Here is a 17,647-nt window from a genome sequence, read left to right on the forward strand (position 1 = left end):
ATGTCTGCAGTGTATCAAATACACTCGGACACTGTTTATAAAAGTTTACTTGGTATAGTGTGTCCGGGCTAGATAACATCTACTGGTCGAGTGAGTATGAAACAGTATTACTCAACCATAACACAATATATATAAACCTTTCTAATTCGAAATCCAATAAGACAATAAATAAAACATCCAGGGGTTAGTAACCCTTCTAAAAATGAAAAGTGTGTCAGGAAGTTGAATATATTTTTTCCCCTTTCTTTACAGAAAGTTCAAATATGCTCACTGACTGTTTCCAACAGGTCAGTGTGTAAAAAAAAAAAACAGGGTGACAGACAGCAACATCATCCCTCAGTCACTGTAGATATGTACAGATTTACTAAATTGTATATCAGGTTTCTCCTATAGTATGTCTACAATATATTGTGCAAATGCATTCTGTTGTGTAATTCCAACACCCAACAAAAAGAGGAAATCATTATATCATTAAAACTCATTATACTGGTGTTAAGAATAGTACAAAATTACGCAAAAGTCCAATACGCAAGACACCCAGTTCTCTAATTCACACTAGATTTTCAGGAAACCTTTCATTCACAACACACTCATCTGATAAAAACTGTAAAATTATAAATAGATAACGGCAACACAAGCATTTCAATGTTTTAAGACTTAAGATAACTTCATTGGCATTTCAATTTACAATTACAAAACAAAGACAAACTAAACAGCCCATATAATTCAACAGCATTTAGCCATGAAGGACAGGAATGCATCTCTGAAACTGGGATTAACTAAATGACAAAATCAGAATTACAAACAAGTCTCAAATCGTGTGACTTCATAACCAAGGACAAGATATCCATTTCACACACATTTGTTCCCTTTTACACCCTTCATCCTCAGCAGTCACACTTCACAACACAACACTGTGAATGCTCTTACCACGCCATCAGTCTATAGTCTTTGCATAGGAGTGTATGACTAAGCATTCAACCACTGTGCATAGCAAATGGGTTAACCACACCATAACCTTTACTTTGGCTAAAGGCGAGTCATTTTGGAGCAGTTAGATCTATAGAAAAGTTAATTTCCTATTTCAAGTTCAAAATATGAATGTAATGTACAAGGTGAGTTCCAATGGCAGTTTTTTTTTCCTAAACATAGACCAACATGAGGTCATTATTAAAGGCGCAGTCCGCAATTTCTAAGCCCACACACTTTTTGTCAAATTCAGAATTGCTCCTCAAGCCGTCTGTTCAGTGCTTGTGCTAAAATAAACCTTTGATGTTCATACAAAGTCCTTGCTCTGTAAATGGGCAACAAACATAGTGGCTCGGACCGAGCCATAACCAAACCCAGCCAATCAACACGTTGCTTCGGGAACACAGAGGGGGAGGTGTCATTTGATTGGCTGTTGTTGGCCTCCACGTTTTGTGGACTGCATCTTTAACGTGCAAGGTGACTGCAAAAAAATGTTTCAGTTGAAGAGCACATGGGGCTCCGCGAGGAAGACCAAAGGTGCATTTTGTGCAACGGAAACGGTCCATGCAGAGTCATCCAGGATGGGCCAGGCACAATGCTTAGTGAGGTGAGTGAGAAGATGAAGAGGTTGGGTTGGGGATGCGGAGACTGGTCCTCAGTCTGGCATGTTGCGCAGCAGGAAGCCTTTCTTCACTCCGCCCTGCAGCATCCGCGCTCCAAGGCTGATGCTTGAGGGACCATCACTAACAAATGAAAAGGTTTAGGTTTAATGGAGGTGAACAGACATAATGTTTTGGCTGATGATTCTCAGTGACTTTTTGGTGGAATTGCGGGTGTCAATTTGTGACAAAGAACAAATCACTATAACAAATAAGCACTGATTGTATAAAATGGATTCCCTGGGATGCTCCCCATCACCCATCAGAGTTATCAAAAAAGTTGCCTAGTCTGTCAGTATCAACAACTCAGAGCAATACAGGAAATCATGTCATAAAGCTGTAAAAAAGACAGTGCTGTGACTAGGGAGCACACCCTTACATAGGGCTGAACTTCCATTTCTTGGCCTCTGGCTCGTCAAGGACACCTCCCTTCTCCCTCCTCTCCGCAGCCCTGTCTCTGTATCTTAGCTGAGAAAAGATACCACACCGAAAACATTTAAAACATTGGGTTTATGGCAGCCATCAGATTGCGACAGAATAGAGAGAAATGGGAAAAATGTCTTTTGTTAAAATCAAAGTGCATGAGCTCACCTCACTCTCTGCTCCCCCTGAGCCGTCCTGCTGGGTCTGTCGTGTCCTCCTCTGTTCTAGGTTTTGCTGGGGGGGTGGGGGGGGGGACGCGCAATGAAGTATAATCGGTAAATAATGTTATTTTTGTAGGGTAAACGCTTGTTGTTTAACAATGTTCTTTCAAACCTACAGTCGAGGTGTAATAAACAAGTTATTGAAAGAAAAGTTTTATCTACTGAACAGGACATACAATTTTTCATCTTCATACCTTTAATTACCTAGTTATTCAGGTCACAAACAGAATAAGAACACAAAAACATTACAGAAAGTAGGGCATTAATCACTGTGCTTATATCAACTCCATACCTTGTGCAGTTCAGAGAGCTGCTGATGCCGGATAAGGGCTTCTTTACTGGGGAACTGCCTCCTACACAGTAGGCAGGCCAGCTTGGACCAGTCCGTTAGCCGCTCCTCCTTCTCGGTCCCCTCCTCATCGCTGTCTGTCTCACCACTGTAGGCAGCAACCAGAGGACGAGGAGGAGACAGCTATGACAGAACAGAAGCAAGGGGGACAAAGAGAATGAACAGATTGAAACCAGAGGACGAGGAGAATTCCGCTGTGCCAGATTAAATTTGTGGGAGGAGAGCGAGAGAGAGACAGAGAGAGAGAGAGACAAAACATCTATACCTCTCTCTCTTCTGGATGCTTGATCTGTTCTAGAAGAATATGAGGTCTCTCAGATAGAGCACCCTGTGAAAGCACAAACAAACAAACAAATTAACATCATAACGATGCATTTAAAAGCTTTAGCAAATACATGTGAGTAAGTTCTTGGCATGAGCATTAATTAATGGGTCAATTTTAAGGGGAATTTTTGAAAGAATCCTCTTGCCTTCTTCTCCAGAATGGTGTATCCGGCATCTGCGCTGGCAGATTCTCTGCGGTCGTCGGAGCGACCAGGCCCGGGGCCCCGAGTGACGGGGCTGGCGGAGGTGGAGGCGGAGGAGATCAGCGAGCGCACGTTCTCTTTCTGCCTGTTCAGGCTCTTGGCCCACCTCTCCATGTCTTTCGCTATCTGTCAAAACCAGAACAAACTGCCATTCAGGAACCATTTCAAATAGACAGAGCCTCTTTGGGCTCGCTTTGCTGCCATACATTCAAGTTTTCATAGCCACCTTGCTGTATTAGTAAATACTACTTTGTTGATTTAAGCAAAATACTTGTGTAATATGATGACAATATAGCCTTACATATTCTTTCTTAAATTGAAACCATGACTGAAAACAAATTAAAAAAAAATTAATTATAAAAAAAATAGAACATGAAAGTTCAAATGTGGCTGAGAATCATATACAAAACCCCCTTCTCGATGAGTACTTTAGATGTATACGCACGTCCTAAATGTGTTAGACACTGATGAGGTATCGCAACACTGTATGTAGGCATGTCTACCTGCTGAGCAGTTTTTGTCTTGGGCTTATCCTTCTTGTCCTTGCCAACACAACCATCAAGAGATGTTGAATCAGCACCCGCACCCTCTGTTTGGGAAGGTGCTGGAACGTAGGTCCTTTTCTCCCCATCCCAGTACATGTATTGTTGTGTATGGGAATTATAATAGTACTGAAAAGAAACAAACAGTAATGTACACAAAGAAAGACAGAATTAAAGTGACTTGTAGTAAGCAGTATAGTAAGGCATCATAACAAGGGGTAAACAGACCAAGGAGTTATTCATACTGTAAAAAAATCATGTTGGACGGCTACTTACCTGTGAGTTAGCATCGTAGTAAAGGCCAGTGAGGGGGTCGTAGTAGTACCCGGAGCTCTCGTCATACTGGTAGGTGGAGACATCAGGAACAGCTGCAGGTAGACACAAGCTTTGTGTTAGTCCGTCAACAAACACACATCAAGATGAACTGAGCATTTTAAATAATAAACTGTGTTTAAAAATAAACTAAGCTTACAGTGTTCAAAAGTGAACAAAAAAGTAGAAAGTTCTACCATCAATGTATGAATCGTTTCTACATCACTTACATTAAACAACCATCAAAAAAAACCATCACCAGGTTCAAGCAGTAATGCACAGGTGATGATTTGCTAAGTCCCCCGACCCTACCCCCTCACGGCCCCAAATGGAACTCACGGTACTGCAGCAGCTCTGATGGTGTCCCCGGTACAGAGGGCTGGCTGGGAGCAGCAGGTTGGGGTTTCCCAATGATCTCCACAGTCGCGGCCGCAGGGGTCTGCTTCAAGGCAAGGTGGAAGGGTTAATAAAGTAAGGGTTACTTATAATGATCTACAAGACTTGCACAACTTTAGCTCACGATGCGACTCAACAGGTTGTGACCTTGAGGGTGTGTGATTTAATACTGTGTGGCTCAGTACCGTTTTAGACTGTGTGGAGCTTGCGCTGGAGATGAGCTGGACTTGTGCTGAAGCGATTGTAGCTGCAGAAACCTTCGCTTCAGGTGTGACCACTAAAGGGGGAAGACATATAACACACAAATGTCTGCTAAATACCAGTTATCTTTCCCTGAAGAGGGATTTAATCGTAATTTATAACTTCAGCAAAACCTTTTTACTGGTTGTTTACCTCCAGCAGTTATTCCACCTTCGTAGGCCCCCATGAGGCCAGAGGCACTGAGGCTGGTGCCTGCTAATCCACTCAGCCCCTTATGGCCCAAACCATCAGACACTACTCCATCCTGCCTCTCCTGCCCAAACATTGACAACACTGCCCCCTGCTGGTACACTGCAATATCACCACCCTGGGACACACCTGAGCCCAGCTGGACATTCTGAGGAGGAACAATCACAGAGCTGAAGCTACATTCTGGAATAAAGATGTATACAGAATACATTCTGGAATCTCATAAAGGTCTCGTGCAGAACTCATAAATAACTCACCTGGGAAACAGCCCACTGTGCTGCCGCTATTGCTGTGCTGGCCACTGTAGCAGCACTGACACGACTCCCATCAGTAAGAAACACATCCCTGAGACGGGAGAGGCAGAGTCGGAGGAAGAGAGAGAGAGAGATGTGGAGAGAAAGAAATGGAAAGATAGAGGGCAGGAAAGAGGGCGAGAGAGGGAAAGAAAAGGGGAATTGGTTGACCGATGGGTAAAGAAAGAAATGATTTGAAATATTAGAGAAAAATGGATGAAAGAGAGAGGTACAGGGATCGTTAAATGAGCAATGACCCCTACACACACTGCAGGGCACATTCATTTTCGTGGTCTGAACAACACAGAAAGAAAAAAGGCAAGATTGTAGCCCAGCAGTACCGCTTGGAGCCCTTGGCGAACTCCACGGCGATGACTTTGCCATCGATGGACAGGGGAGGCTGCAGAGCCTGAAGAATCTGAAGGAGCTGGGAGGCTTCCTGCAAGGACGAAATGACACACATTAGACATGAGCGCTCATTTTAAGATGGCTTTCCACATGAAAGAGTGTCTTCGAAATGGAAGGACCACAGAGAGAAATAACAACCAAATAACTTTCCATATGACACAGTGTGATTTCAGTGCGATTTTAGAAACCTTTGACTAGTGACACAGCTGGAGATGGTGAAAGTGAAATTGTATCGGTATAGGCAAGATACCAGTGTTCTTGAGTCTTACCACAATGGTGGTGAGCTGAAGGAAGGCAAACCCACGGTTCACCTGGGTCTGCTTGTCCTTGATGAGTCGCACGTTCGAGGGAGAGAGCGTGGCAAAAGGAGCTAGAGCCGACAAGATGGTGTCCACATTAGTGTGTGGTCCCAGGTTCCTCAGGATCAGAGCTGGAGTACAAAAAAGCATAAATGAGAGACGCAGAATCCCTTCGTATGTACTGCTTTAAATACAAAGTCAAAATATGTCGGCCCTAGAACACCCCAGAAATCTACCCCCGCAGTTGTCCAAACAAGTCCTTTTACACTTACATTTCAACTTTATAAATACACGTCTTCACAGAAAAGTCACATTACAGTGAATTCTCTGTGATTTGCCCCTGGCATTGCCTGAAACACAGTCTATCATGGTCACTTGACTGTCAGAGGAGATATGACATAAAGGGCATCTAAAAGAAAGTCATGACTCACTGTCATTGGCCAGCTCGGTTGCCTGTGACGCAGTTCCCAAGGCCAGGAGAGGAGCAGAGGGCTGGTAGAGAGTGGGCAGGGGCAACAGACCTTGGGCTGGGTCCTTTAATTGCCCCAGGGGCAAATCTTTCTGCACCAGTGGCAATTTCAGCTCAGCTTCTGTGAAAGGAAACAGACGAGGTCAGCTCAATGTCAAAATCTAAAATACATAATAATCACATCCTTGTGTAGGGTGGAGGCACTCAACCTACCTGATTTTGGTACACTACACTTGAAGCATTTTTCACGCCTTTTGAAGTTCTGCACTCCGCACTTCAAAAAGAAAGATGGGAAATATAAGCACAGCCCCATAAGTGTCTCTGATATCTATAAATAGTTCTGATTATATTTTTGGCACAAAAAAAAGACACTTTGCACAGATGGGCCAATTTAACTCTACCTTATTGCAGAGCCAGTCTTCATTTGCACGTGGCTTTGGGTCGCTAAAGTGCATGGACACTCGCTGTCCCAAAATAATAAGCACTCTCTGGAAGAGAAAGAGAAAGAAAAGAGGGAAGAGAAACAAACAATAAGTATCAGGATCGAGCATGAACATACAAACAGAGAGAGAGATAGAGAAAGATAGATCTCACCTCAAAAGACATGGGGAAAGAGAGAGAGAGATTGAGAGAGTGAGAGAGAGAGAATTGGGCAGAAAAAGACAGAGGATTTAGGATTTGAGATCCAAATGAAAGAAAGAGACTGAAAATACAGTGAGAGAGAGAGAGAACGAGAGAGACTGAGTGAGGGAGATCGAGAAAGAGAGAGATGTCACCTTCAGCTTGAAGGGAATGGGACGGACACACTGGCCTGTGTGCGTGAGAGTGAACGTGTGTGTGGACGGCCATCTCTCCGACCCACACCCTGACCACCTCCCCCCTTGAGGGGAAATATGAAAGCAAGGAGGCTTATCCTAGCCATCCCTCCAACGCCCTACCCCATATGCAAGCCGAGCAAAGAAACTCCCCAAATCATCCTTCAATACACTGTGAAGTAGCATCCACACACGTGCAAAGGCAAACAGGCTGAAGTGCACCTAAAGACCCACTCTCTGCATTTCTGATTGAAGAACCTAGTTTAGGATCTTCTTACCAGAGTAATCTTTAATAAAATCATACCAAGAGGAGATAAGAACAACACAAAGCTAATGCAATAGCATTTTACTTCTCACAAATTAAGACACCTTCAAACAAACAGCATGGCTGACTGCAACAAAGCCTGACAGTTCAGCCTTGCAGTCCCATATTTACTCAGCAGTCTTCTCCCTTCCTTCAGTATCTATTTTAGGCCAACTGGCTGACTTTGATTTCTATCAGCCTGATCCACTTGTGGTGTCAGAGAGACATGGTGAAAAGGCAAAAAAGAAAACATTGCAGGGAAGAGATGAGTGACAGCTTCAGACCAAGGGCAGACATCGTTTATGAATAAAATGTCTACAAGATGTCTTCTGTGTGCCTGTCTGGGCTAAAGCATCCTGCCCACCACTATGCTCCTCAACTACTTCCTCATTCCCAGGTTTTTCAAAACTAGATCACTCCTCCCAAAACAGCAATGATGGGGGAGAGCATGGAGTGGAATGGGGGGTGTGTGGCAGGGCGGGAGGTGGGGGGTGGGGAGGCAAATAGGCAGGAAACAGGTAAAGATAAAACAGAGATGTTCTTTTTCAATGACAACAAAACAAAGCAAACAAATTAAAACAGGCAAAGAGGAAGAGTGGATGAGTCAAGGGTCGATGAGATCTGCAATGAGGCACTTTCCATAAACTCCACTCCACGAGTTGAGTGTGAAGTGTGTGTTGTTCAGTGAGCTGCCTGCTTGACCCCGTTACTGACAGTGGGAAAAAAACAAACCTTCACATCCATCCCTTAATACTACTCCTGGTGTGAAGCAAGACTGATCCTTTACTCATGTTCAGTAAAAGTTGCACAAGTGCATTGCATTTGAGAGAGATGGAAAAGAAGAGAGATTCAAATGGCTGTCAATAAATACATACACAGAAGCCACACTCCTCAGCTGTACATTCACTTAAGGTCGTGGCACCTGTGGTGTGCTCAAGCATGTCTACACACACGTGATGAGAACATGTGCAGTGCGTGTGTGTGTGTGTGTGTGTTAGGGGTGTATGTGATTGTGTGTGTGTATGTATGTGTGCAGTGTAAAGTGACCTGGTTGGTCTCCATCCATCGGGTGGCCTCCTGCAAGTGATTAAACTCGACGAAGGCGAATCCTCGGCTTTGACCTGGAGACACAGCCGCCGGGCCACAGTGACAAAACAACAATAACAACAACAACAACAATGCAGTGAGGGGTTAGTGCCTTCACAGAAGAGGGAAAGAGAGAGACAGAGGGAGAGAGAGACTGAATGAAAGATTCAGAGATAGGGATGGAGCTATATCAAGGAGATAAGAAAGAGACGGTATGAAGGAAAGGAAGGAGGAAAAGATAGAGATAGAGAGAGAGGGATAGAGAGAGAGAGAGAAAGACAGAAAGCTTTCTAACCACTCATCACACTGAGTAATTTGTTCAGATCAGAACACACCTCCTTCCCCTGTGCAGGCTTGCGATACCTCTCTCTTTGACTGGAAAGAATGTTAAGACTTTAACATACCAGCTCACACATCACTGGTCCCCTTGGAGTTGGGATCCTGTTACTTTATCTGCCTCTGCAGCAGCAAAATATCTTTATTTCTGTCATTATTTTTGTGGCTAAATTCATAGCTGACCAATTACAATGAAATCAGTGAAGGCATCCATTGTTTTTAAAGAAGACAGAGCTTCTGAAGAGGCACTAAATTTGTATTCAGTGTCAGCAGGATCCAAGCTCCCTCTGTTGTTGTTACATAACTCTTTCGTTCAAAGATGACTACTTCAAGTGTGTGAGCTTACATGAAAAGAACTGATTAGGCCGGAAAACAGTTGACTTGCAAGATTGTTTCCAACCCACTTCTCTTACAATGGGCGCCGGGCTGCCTGTTACTATAGTAACCTGAAATCGCCATGGTCACTCTCAGAGAACAGAGAACTCAGATAAGACACATAGTCGGTATATGGTGGCAAACACAAGCAAGTGAAGACATACATTTAGGGAAGACATTTCAGTGACTCATGAGTTTTCACAGAAGGCAAAAGAGGGGTAGAAGTGGACGCCAGGTTGGGAGCACAATACTTACTCTGAGAGGATGCCTTCCTCTGTATGCCCCAGATGAGTGTGGAGAGGTTTAGTGCGGTAGCGAACATGAAGGGGGGGGGGGGGGGGGGGGGTCGTTGTGGCAGAAGACTAAATACACTGAGAGGAGACCATGCTTCTCTGTGAGTCGTGAGTGCATGTCTGTGAGAGTGCATGTGTGTGTGTGTGTGTGTGGACTGACTTGTGTGTGTGTATGTGTAGTTGGACTGACTTGTGTAGGCATCAGTTACTGTATTGTGTTAATTACACTGATTCTGCGGTTAATTGAGAAGCACAACTACGCATTACAGGGCAATACCATGTCCAAAAGAAGAGTAACTGATAAAGATTGAAACAAATCAGAAAAAGAAAGATACTAGGGACTAACTGTAAGGTTGCTGAGACAAATGCACCAGGCTCTTAGGGTCTACAGAGCTTGTTGACGGCAATGGGGTGAATCAGATTCCTTCTCCAGACAATACAATGTGAGAAAATGAGAGACCTCAAGGAGAGGAAGACTGCCTCTTAAAGGCAAGCGAGAGAGAGCGAGCGAGCGAGCGAGCAATACGCAGACAGAGAGAGAGGGAGTGGAGACTAAGGGTAGGATCCAGGGTCACAACCAGCTGAAGACTCACCTGAAGACTTATTTCTCATTAGGCGAACTTCGCGGGGTTGAATTGCTTGCTCCTGCAACAAGGTGCGGATCTGGAAAAAACAAACAAATAAAAAAAAGCACAACACACATCAGTGATGTACAATACATTATATATATGTTCTCATATCAAGAATTATCATCCATTTCCTGAACTTGTGCAGTGTTACAGAAGGGCATGCACCAATAACATTCTACTCATATTAAAATGACTGATTCATATTAAAATGACTGATTGCAGAGCACACCAATGCAGTGTTAAGAGTCCGCCATTCAAATCCCATGCAGATGTTGTCATATTCAGTGAATCACTCCTCTCGGTCCTTCAGTCCGTTCAGTGTTTACGCTAAAAATGATTCCGAAGTTCGTAAAAAATCCAGGTTATGGACTGGAAAACAAACATAGTGGCTCGGACCAAGCCATAAACCATAACCCAGCCAACACAGTGCTTTAGGAGCGTAATTTGTGTAATTTGATTAGCTGTTGTGCTAAAACATTAACAACAACCTTTCGCAAAACCCAAACGGAATCGCAGGCTGCATCTTAAGGAAAGGCCAAGCAAGAGCGAGGGCTGACCTCGTTGACCGTGGCGTTGGGGGGTAGTGTGCGCAGCATGATGATGTTGCTCGGTTTCTGCGCCTGGTCCAGGTCTGCTCTGTAGTCCTGGTCGCTGCGCTCAGACTCATCCAAATCAGAACCAGTGCCAAATCCTGCTTCGCTGTTACTGTTACCACCCTGGGCCGCCGCCGCGTCAGAGAAACCCTGAAATCCATAAGAAGATAATAAATGTATTAGTATTCAGCACTTGACTTTGTCCCACAAGAAGACTTACAACAAAGTGTGACAACAGAAAACAAGTATTCATTGTTACTGTAAATATATACGTTGTGGCATAAGATGCACACACAATCAGGGGAAAACTCATGATGCCTTAAATCAACAGAAATGATCCTAATACATGAGGGGTCTTGATACCGATGTGTGAGAGGGGCCGTAAACCTGTGATACCGATGTATGAGAGGGGCCGTAAACCTATGATACCGATGTATGAGAGGGGCCGTAAACTTATGATACCGTTACATGCGAGGGGCCGTAAACTTATGATACCGTTACATGAGAGGGGCCGTAAACCTATGATACCAATATATGAGAGACCTAAACAAAAGTTGCAAACAAAATATCAATATTCACATTGATGTCACCTTTCTATGGCCGAGCTCTCTGTTGAATTGGTCTTCTTCCCCTCGTCGTCCTGCACCCTGCTCCTCCTGTCCAGCAAAAGTCCTAGCCCCTGGCCTGACCCCCCAGCCCGTCATCTCGTGACTGTCTCCAGGGTGATGGGCCTGGTTCTCTGGAAAGTTCTTCTGCCCTCTGAAGGATGGATGGTCCCTTCGGGGTCCCTTTGACTCTGAGTCAAACACAAAGTCCCGATCGTCAGGTCGGAATCTCTGCGGAGCTTGCTGGAGTTGGGAGTGGGAACCCCTGGAGAAAGTCTTTCCTGGTCTGTTTGGGTTGGAACCCCGCATTCCCCTGTGCTGAAACCCTGGCCGATTGTCAGGAAAACGAGTGGGAGAGAAATCTTCTGACCCGCTGACACCGTCATCACCTTCAGAATGGTCCTTGTAACCAGGCTCTGTCTCAGCCTCGTCCTGTCCATAGCCTCTATAGTCCATGTCTCTGAAGTCATGCTCGCCAAGGCTGTTGCCATAGCGACCAATGCGGTCCCCTCTGCCACCACTGATTTGACATCAAACGGAAGAACAAAGTAATGCGTCGAGTTAGTCATCAAGCAAGACTGCAGGTTTGATTAGTTATGTTTCCCCTACATTTCTTAACAAGGCTCAGGATCAAGCTTTAATTGAACCGTAAAATCAATACCCATTTTTCCAAAGTCAACACAAGTGAGTGACATTAGATCCCAGTGTTGCTCTCGGCACTATAGTAAGCAGTAGACAAAATGCTCATCTGGCATGCAGAAGAAGCACAAAGTAAAAATAGCTTTTATGAGATGCAGAAAATGAAACCATTGACTTACCGCCTTTCGTACTCCATATCACCCGAATGAGGGGAAACGCTGGACACTGAATCTTTTATGCTCCTCTACTTGCAGCTTTCCCAAGCCTTGTGCAGAGACAGAAGTTAACGTTACGAGACCTTTCTGTTTTCCAATTAGCACACAACGGTAGAGAAAAACTGAGGATGATTTAAGTTGATGATGAAACAAAAACGACTAAGTAGGAGAGCAAAAGGGTGCAAGAACCGTGGAAGGCTACTTAGTTCGTTGCACCTTTGTTGCCAGTACATCCACGCTGAGGTTGCTGTATCAAAGGTGATATTTGACTAGCCTTGCCTTAACCAAAATAGCAAATGCAGCAATCCCCATCGAAGCCTCTTTGCTGTCAAATGCGTACAATCGCACAATTCGTAGCAATAATAATATCGTAACAATATCGTACCTCACAATTCAGGACTGACACTGCCTGAAGAATTGAACCACCCACTCTCAAGCAAAAATATGCTGTGCAAGTTTGATGACTAGACTGACAAATCCAGCCAACTAGCTCAATAGTCGGGTTTCAAGTTAAATTCTGCCCTCTGCGCACCGAGGGTTAGCCTGGCTAATGGCAGCGTTCGCTCTTCTACACATTAGCATTCGCAAGTTATGGTAGAGAGCTTGCTTTACCTACTAAAAAGTCTTCGATTTGCCGAAAACGTACGGAATCAAATGCTATATGAGTAACACTCACATTTCGAGCTCCTCAGTTCACTTGACGTTGCAGTATTTTGTTACTCCGAGTTGCCAGGCCCAAGAATCAAGGGTGAAGATAGCATAGCGTGATGTTGGTAACTACAGGGTGGGTGGGGCATTACGCATTGTTGTACATGATTGGTGTATAATGAATTGGTTGTTGATTGGACAAAAGCACTGGCATTCTGGTCATATCATATCTTAAAATAACAGGCTTTCAAGTGAGTTATGACAAAAAACAGGCCTCTACTCTGTTTAAGTTTCCAATGTATGAGTACACGGTCCGCATACGCAGACCATAACTTAATCCATATTTAGCAGGGCAAAAATAAGTTGCTGAGAAAGAATTAACAGTTTATTATATTTTTTAATGAAACATTCCACAAAAACATACCCATCTGACATGCAGTGTAAACATCCCTGTACTTAAAATAGCCCTATGCCACCTCATCCTTTTTAGAATGTACAATATATACCATTTGCTTTAGCACATCTGCTTGCATTTGGCCCATTCCATGCTAAATCACCTAAATTCTGAAAAATGTCCCACATGACCCACTCAGTTTTCTCCAAAGTTGTATCAAATATACCCATACTCAGACATGTACAAAGGGCGAATTTCAAATCCCAGAACCAAAAGATAACAAAATAGAATTACGGTACCCTCACATTTTCTGTCTCGCACTGTACGCTGTAACATTTTCTGAAGATATCAGGATGACATTTTCTATTGTGACTAACCTATTTCTATTTCACGTAGTCTCAAAAGTTTGAAATCACTAGGAAAACACATCAAATAAGGTGCAAAATGTATCGAAAATCCAGTCAAGACATTGACAAAGAAAAATTATTATCATTATTATGTGTTTGGAAATTTGCAGCAATCAGAATCCGTCAATTGCAGCAATCACAAACATTGCAGCAATGCAGCTTGACTGCTTCTTCACTAAATATCTCTTGCAACACTTTGGGTCTGTCTTGTTGTAAGGTGAAATTGGCTCATCAAGTGCCATCCTTTAGATACGGCATGACAATGGAGTTATTGTAAAATGGGGTTATGGCATTCTTTGTTAAAGATTCCTTTTACTCTGAACCAATGACATACTTTACCAGCACCAAAGCACTCCCAGAGGCTAGAAAGCCATCATTCCAGACTCTCTTCATGGCTGCTGATGAGACTGGTGTTTTACGAGTACCATTTTAATGAAGCTGTCAGCTGAGGACCTGCAAGTCATCTTTTTCCTCAAACAAGAGATTGTGATGTTCTTATCCACCTGTGCAGTTGTGGACCGGGGCCTCCCGCTTCTCTTTGCATTCTGGTTAGAGCCAATGTAAACAGTTCTGTGAGATGTGGTCCACACCTTGGGGAGATATTTTCTGTTTCTTGCCCAGTTGTAGCATGGAATAGCTTTAGCGAAGCTCTTTCTCTCCGACCATTTTAAGTAGTCCAAGAAAAACAGGTTTTATTGCTACCCTGCACAGCACAACAGCCTTCAGACACTCAAATGTGACTGCAAAAAGGGCTTTCTCTTGGTCAATACACTTTTTTAAAAACGTTTAGGATTACCTAGCATGATTTAAGATCACCTAATATACAGTCATGGACAAAAATATTGGCACCCCTGCACTTCTGTCAGATAATGCACCACTACTCCCAGAAAAGTGTTGCAATTACAAATGTTTTTGTTTTCACTGATTTGAGATCATGCCCCAGTTGTGCTATGGAATTAAGATCTGGACTCATCTCGGACACTTCAGAACTCTCCAGTGCTTTGTCTTAACCATTTCTTGGTACTTTTTGAAGTGTGCTATGGGTCATTGTCCTGCTGGAAGACCCATGTCCTCTGACGGAGACCCAGCTTTCTGACACTGGGCCCTACATTGCGCCCAAAAATGATTTGGTAGTCCTCAGATTTCCTGAAGCTATGCACACAGTCAAAGCATCAGGTTCCAGAAGCAGCAAAGCAACCCCAAAACATCGGTCCACCTCCACCATATTAGCCTGTAGGGACCGTGTTCTTTTCTTTGAAGGCCTCATTTCGTTGTCTGTAAACTGCTTTACCAAAAAGCTCTACTTTGGTCTCATCTATCTACAGGACGTTCTCCCAGAAAGATTTTGGCTTCCCCAAGAAAGTTTTGTCAAACTCAAGTCTGGCTTTTTTACGTCTGTGTCAGCAGTGGGGTCCTCTGGGTCTCCTACCATAGCATCCCATTTCATTAAAATGGCGACGGATAGTGCAAGCTGACACCGTTGTACCCTTTGTCTGCAGGGTAACTTGAATTTATTTGGAAGTTGTTCTAGGTTTTTTATCCACCATTCAAACAATCTTTTTTCTGTCATCAAATGTTCTCTTCCTTCCACATCCAGGGAGGTTAGTGACAATGCCATGGGCTGTAAACTTGTTGATGACACTGCGCACAGTGGACACAGGAACATTAAGATCTCTGGAGATGGACTTGTAGCCTTGAGATTGTCCATGCTTTTCTACAATTTTGGTTCTCAAATCCTCAGACAATTCTATGCTCTTCTTTTCTCCATGCTCAGCACGGTATACACAGACACACAACACAAAGGTTGAGTCAACTTTGCTCCATTTTAACTAGTTGCAAATATGATTCTATATTACCAGCATCTGTGGCTCGCCACAGGTGAGTTTAAATAAAGATTAAAGGAGCATTACATCACATGCTTAAAATACAATTATTTCTTAAGGGTGCCAATAATTTTGTCCGGCCCTTTTTTGAGTTTTATGTGTAAATAAAGTCAGATTTGGCATTTTTGTTTGTGTTTTTCCAATGCAAACTAAGTAAATAAACATGTGAATACAAAAGCATTTGTAATTGCAACACTTTTCTGGGAGTATGATGCATTATCTGACAGAAGTGCAGGGGTGCCAATATTTTTGTCCATGACTGTAATGTGCCATTGAAGCACAGGAGTGATGGTGGCAGAAACTGGGCGTCGTACACACATGCAGATATTCCATTCAAAATGAACCATTTCCAGCAATAAGTAATTGACAACATTAACAATGTCTACACTATATATTATATCTAAATAAGAAAAAAAAGTCAGATTTACTTTGAAAAACAAGGACATTTGTCTGAGCCAAATTTTAACAGTAGCGCATCTTCTGCAATTACTAAGATAAAATCAACCAAATCATAAAATCCAATTCGGAAAAATGATAAACGTTAATTATGTCAAAATGTCATTCTCCCTAATCACTGCCAACGCCAGCAACAGTGTACAAACCGTCTTCTTTGCCTCCAGTCACAAGGTAAATCATAAAGTCATACTGCTCTTCAGAGACCTTGGCACTAGGCCGAATCTCGATTCTTCTCCTTGCCCCTTTTGCTTAGTCTTGTCTTAGTCTTAACCCTAGCACTTGCAAGTGTAAGGGCCAAGGGCTGAGATCTTTCCCCTATGAAATGAGACGCCACTCGGTTTCGGGTACGTCATGCGTGACTGTATGAGCTATGAAACTAGCGATTTAAAAAAAGTCTAATGAAGAACATGGTTGCAAATATATATGTATACAACTGTGTAGAGCACGAAACAAGACTGTCGTCATTTTTAAATTAATTATAAGCCAAAAATACTTACATGTAGTGTATGTAGCATGATAGCTGGCAAGCTACCATATAAGCCAATGGAGCGGTGGTATACGCGCTAATTGTATCCTAAAACTACCGTTTGAAAGCTTCAGTTAAGACCGACAATACTATGCATCGTTCGAGTAGCACATTTCAGATCAAACCAAGTCATTATAAACATATAAAAAGTTGTGTAGATAGCTTTATTCATGTAAAATATTCCTCGCTTCAAGCAGCCATGTTTTTTTGAAAATTCCCCAGCTGGTTTCGCGGTGTGCTCTGGGATAGCCCTTGGAGTTAAGGTAGCTCTCCGTTCATCTCAAAAACGAGGGCCATACACCCCTTAACCTTACCCCTTAATCTCGATCAAGTTGGGTATTGAGACACCACTAGCTCTCACATGAACGCGCAATTTCAAGGGTAAGGGCTAAGATAAGGGGTAAGGGGAAGTATTGAGATTGGGCCTTAATCTGTGCACTCATCTGGAACCCAAATTTGATAGTTGGGAGGTATGATCTGTAACTTTTATAGCATTTGTTCTTTTGGAGATTAGAAAAAGCATGCTTGAAAATGCAAGACCATCCCTTGTAGAACATGTTACACAATAAAGAACAATTAAATGTCCATCCTCAAACTCCACAGCTTCGTCCGACAAAAGACAATCCTCTGGGGATTAAACTAAATCAAATTTATTTGAAGTATTTTTTTAAAGCAGATTGAAGGAATATGGAAATGTATTTTACAAAAAGTCAAATGCACCAAGATTTCCTCATACAATACATTTGCAATTGATCTCTTTAGAATAAACTCCAATTAAAACAATAATATATGCACTTTCAATGGTTTACTTTTAAAATCTAAATATTTCTCATGATAAAGATTCTGAAGATTTGTTTTAAAGAGTAGTAACTGCTTCAGGAAAGGCCAGTAGAATTTCACACAGGGTTAAATATACAGTTCAAGAGCATTGAAAGAAAATAGAGAATAATATTATTATTACTGGTAATAATAATACTAATCATAATTAACATTATATTCAAAAGAGAATGGAGGGAGTAGCACACAGAACCAGACAAATATCACTAACTTAAAATTCCACTCAAAAGCGTGCCGTAAAAGTAAAATGCCATTTTCAATTTGCAACTTTTAATATCAAGTACAAATA

The 17,647-nt window shown here is 42.8% G+C and overlaps 1 protein-coding gene across 1 annotated transcript; it reads right to left on the reverse strand.

Moving 5' to 3' along the window:
* Window positions 1-281: 281 nt before the first annotated feature.
* rbm10 (RNA binding motif protein 10) lies at window positions 282-12,966 on the reverse strand. Its single transcript, XM_080853311.1, has 23 exons — window positions 12,884-12,966; window positions 12,172-12,257; window positions 11,339-11,873; window positions 10,713-10,898; window positions 10,120-10,189; window positions 8,484-8,557; window positions 6,719-6,805; window positions 6,531-6,591; window positions 6,280-6,438; window positions 5,819-5,979; window positions 5,483-5,580; window positions 5,106-5,193; window positions 4,792-4,996; window positions 4,584-4,675; window positions 4,342-4,441; window positions 3,967-4,058; window positions 3,652-3,819; window positions 3,092-3,274; window positions 2,887-2,949; window positions 2,565-2,744; window positions 2,220-2,285; window positions 2,008-2,096; window positions 282-1,712 (listed from the first exon to the last, which is right to left on the reverse strand). The coding sequence occupies exons 2-23, from the start codon at window positions 12,186-12,188 to the stop codon at window positions 1,625-1,627; spliced, it is 2,862 nt and encodes a 953-aa protein (XP_080709437.1). The 5' UTR covers window positions 12,189-12,257; window positions 12,884-12,966; the 3' UTR covers window positions 282-1,624.
* Between the last annotated feature and the right edge of the window lie 4,681 nt (window positions 12,967-17,647).

This window comes from Sprattus sprattus (genome assembly GCF_963457725.1).
Source record: "Sprattus sprattus genome assembly, chromosome: 16".
In the NCBI taxonomy this organism is placed as follows: Eukaryota; Metazoa; Chordata; class Actinopteri; order Clupeiformes; family Clupeidae; genus Sprattus; species Sprattus sprattus.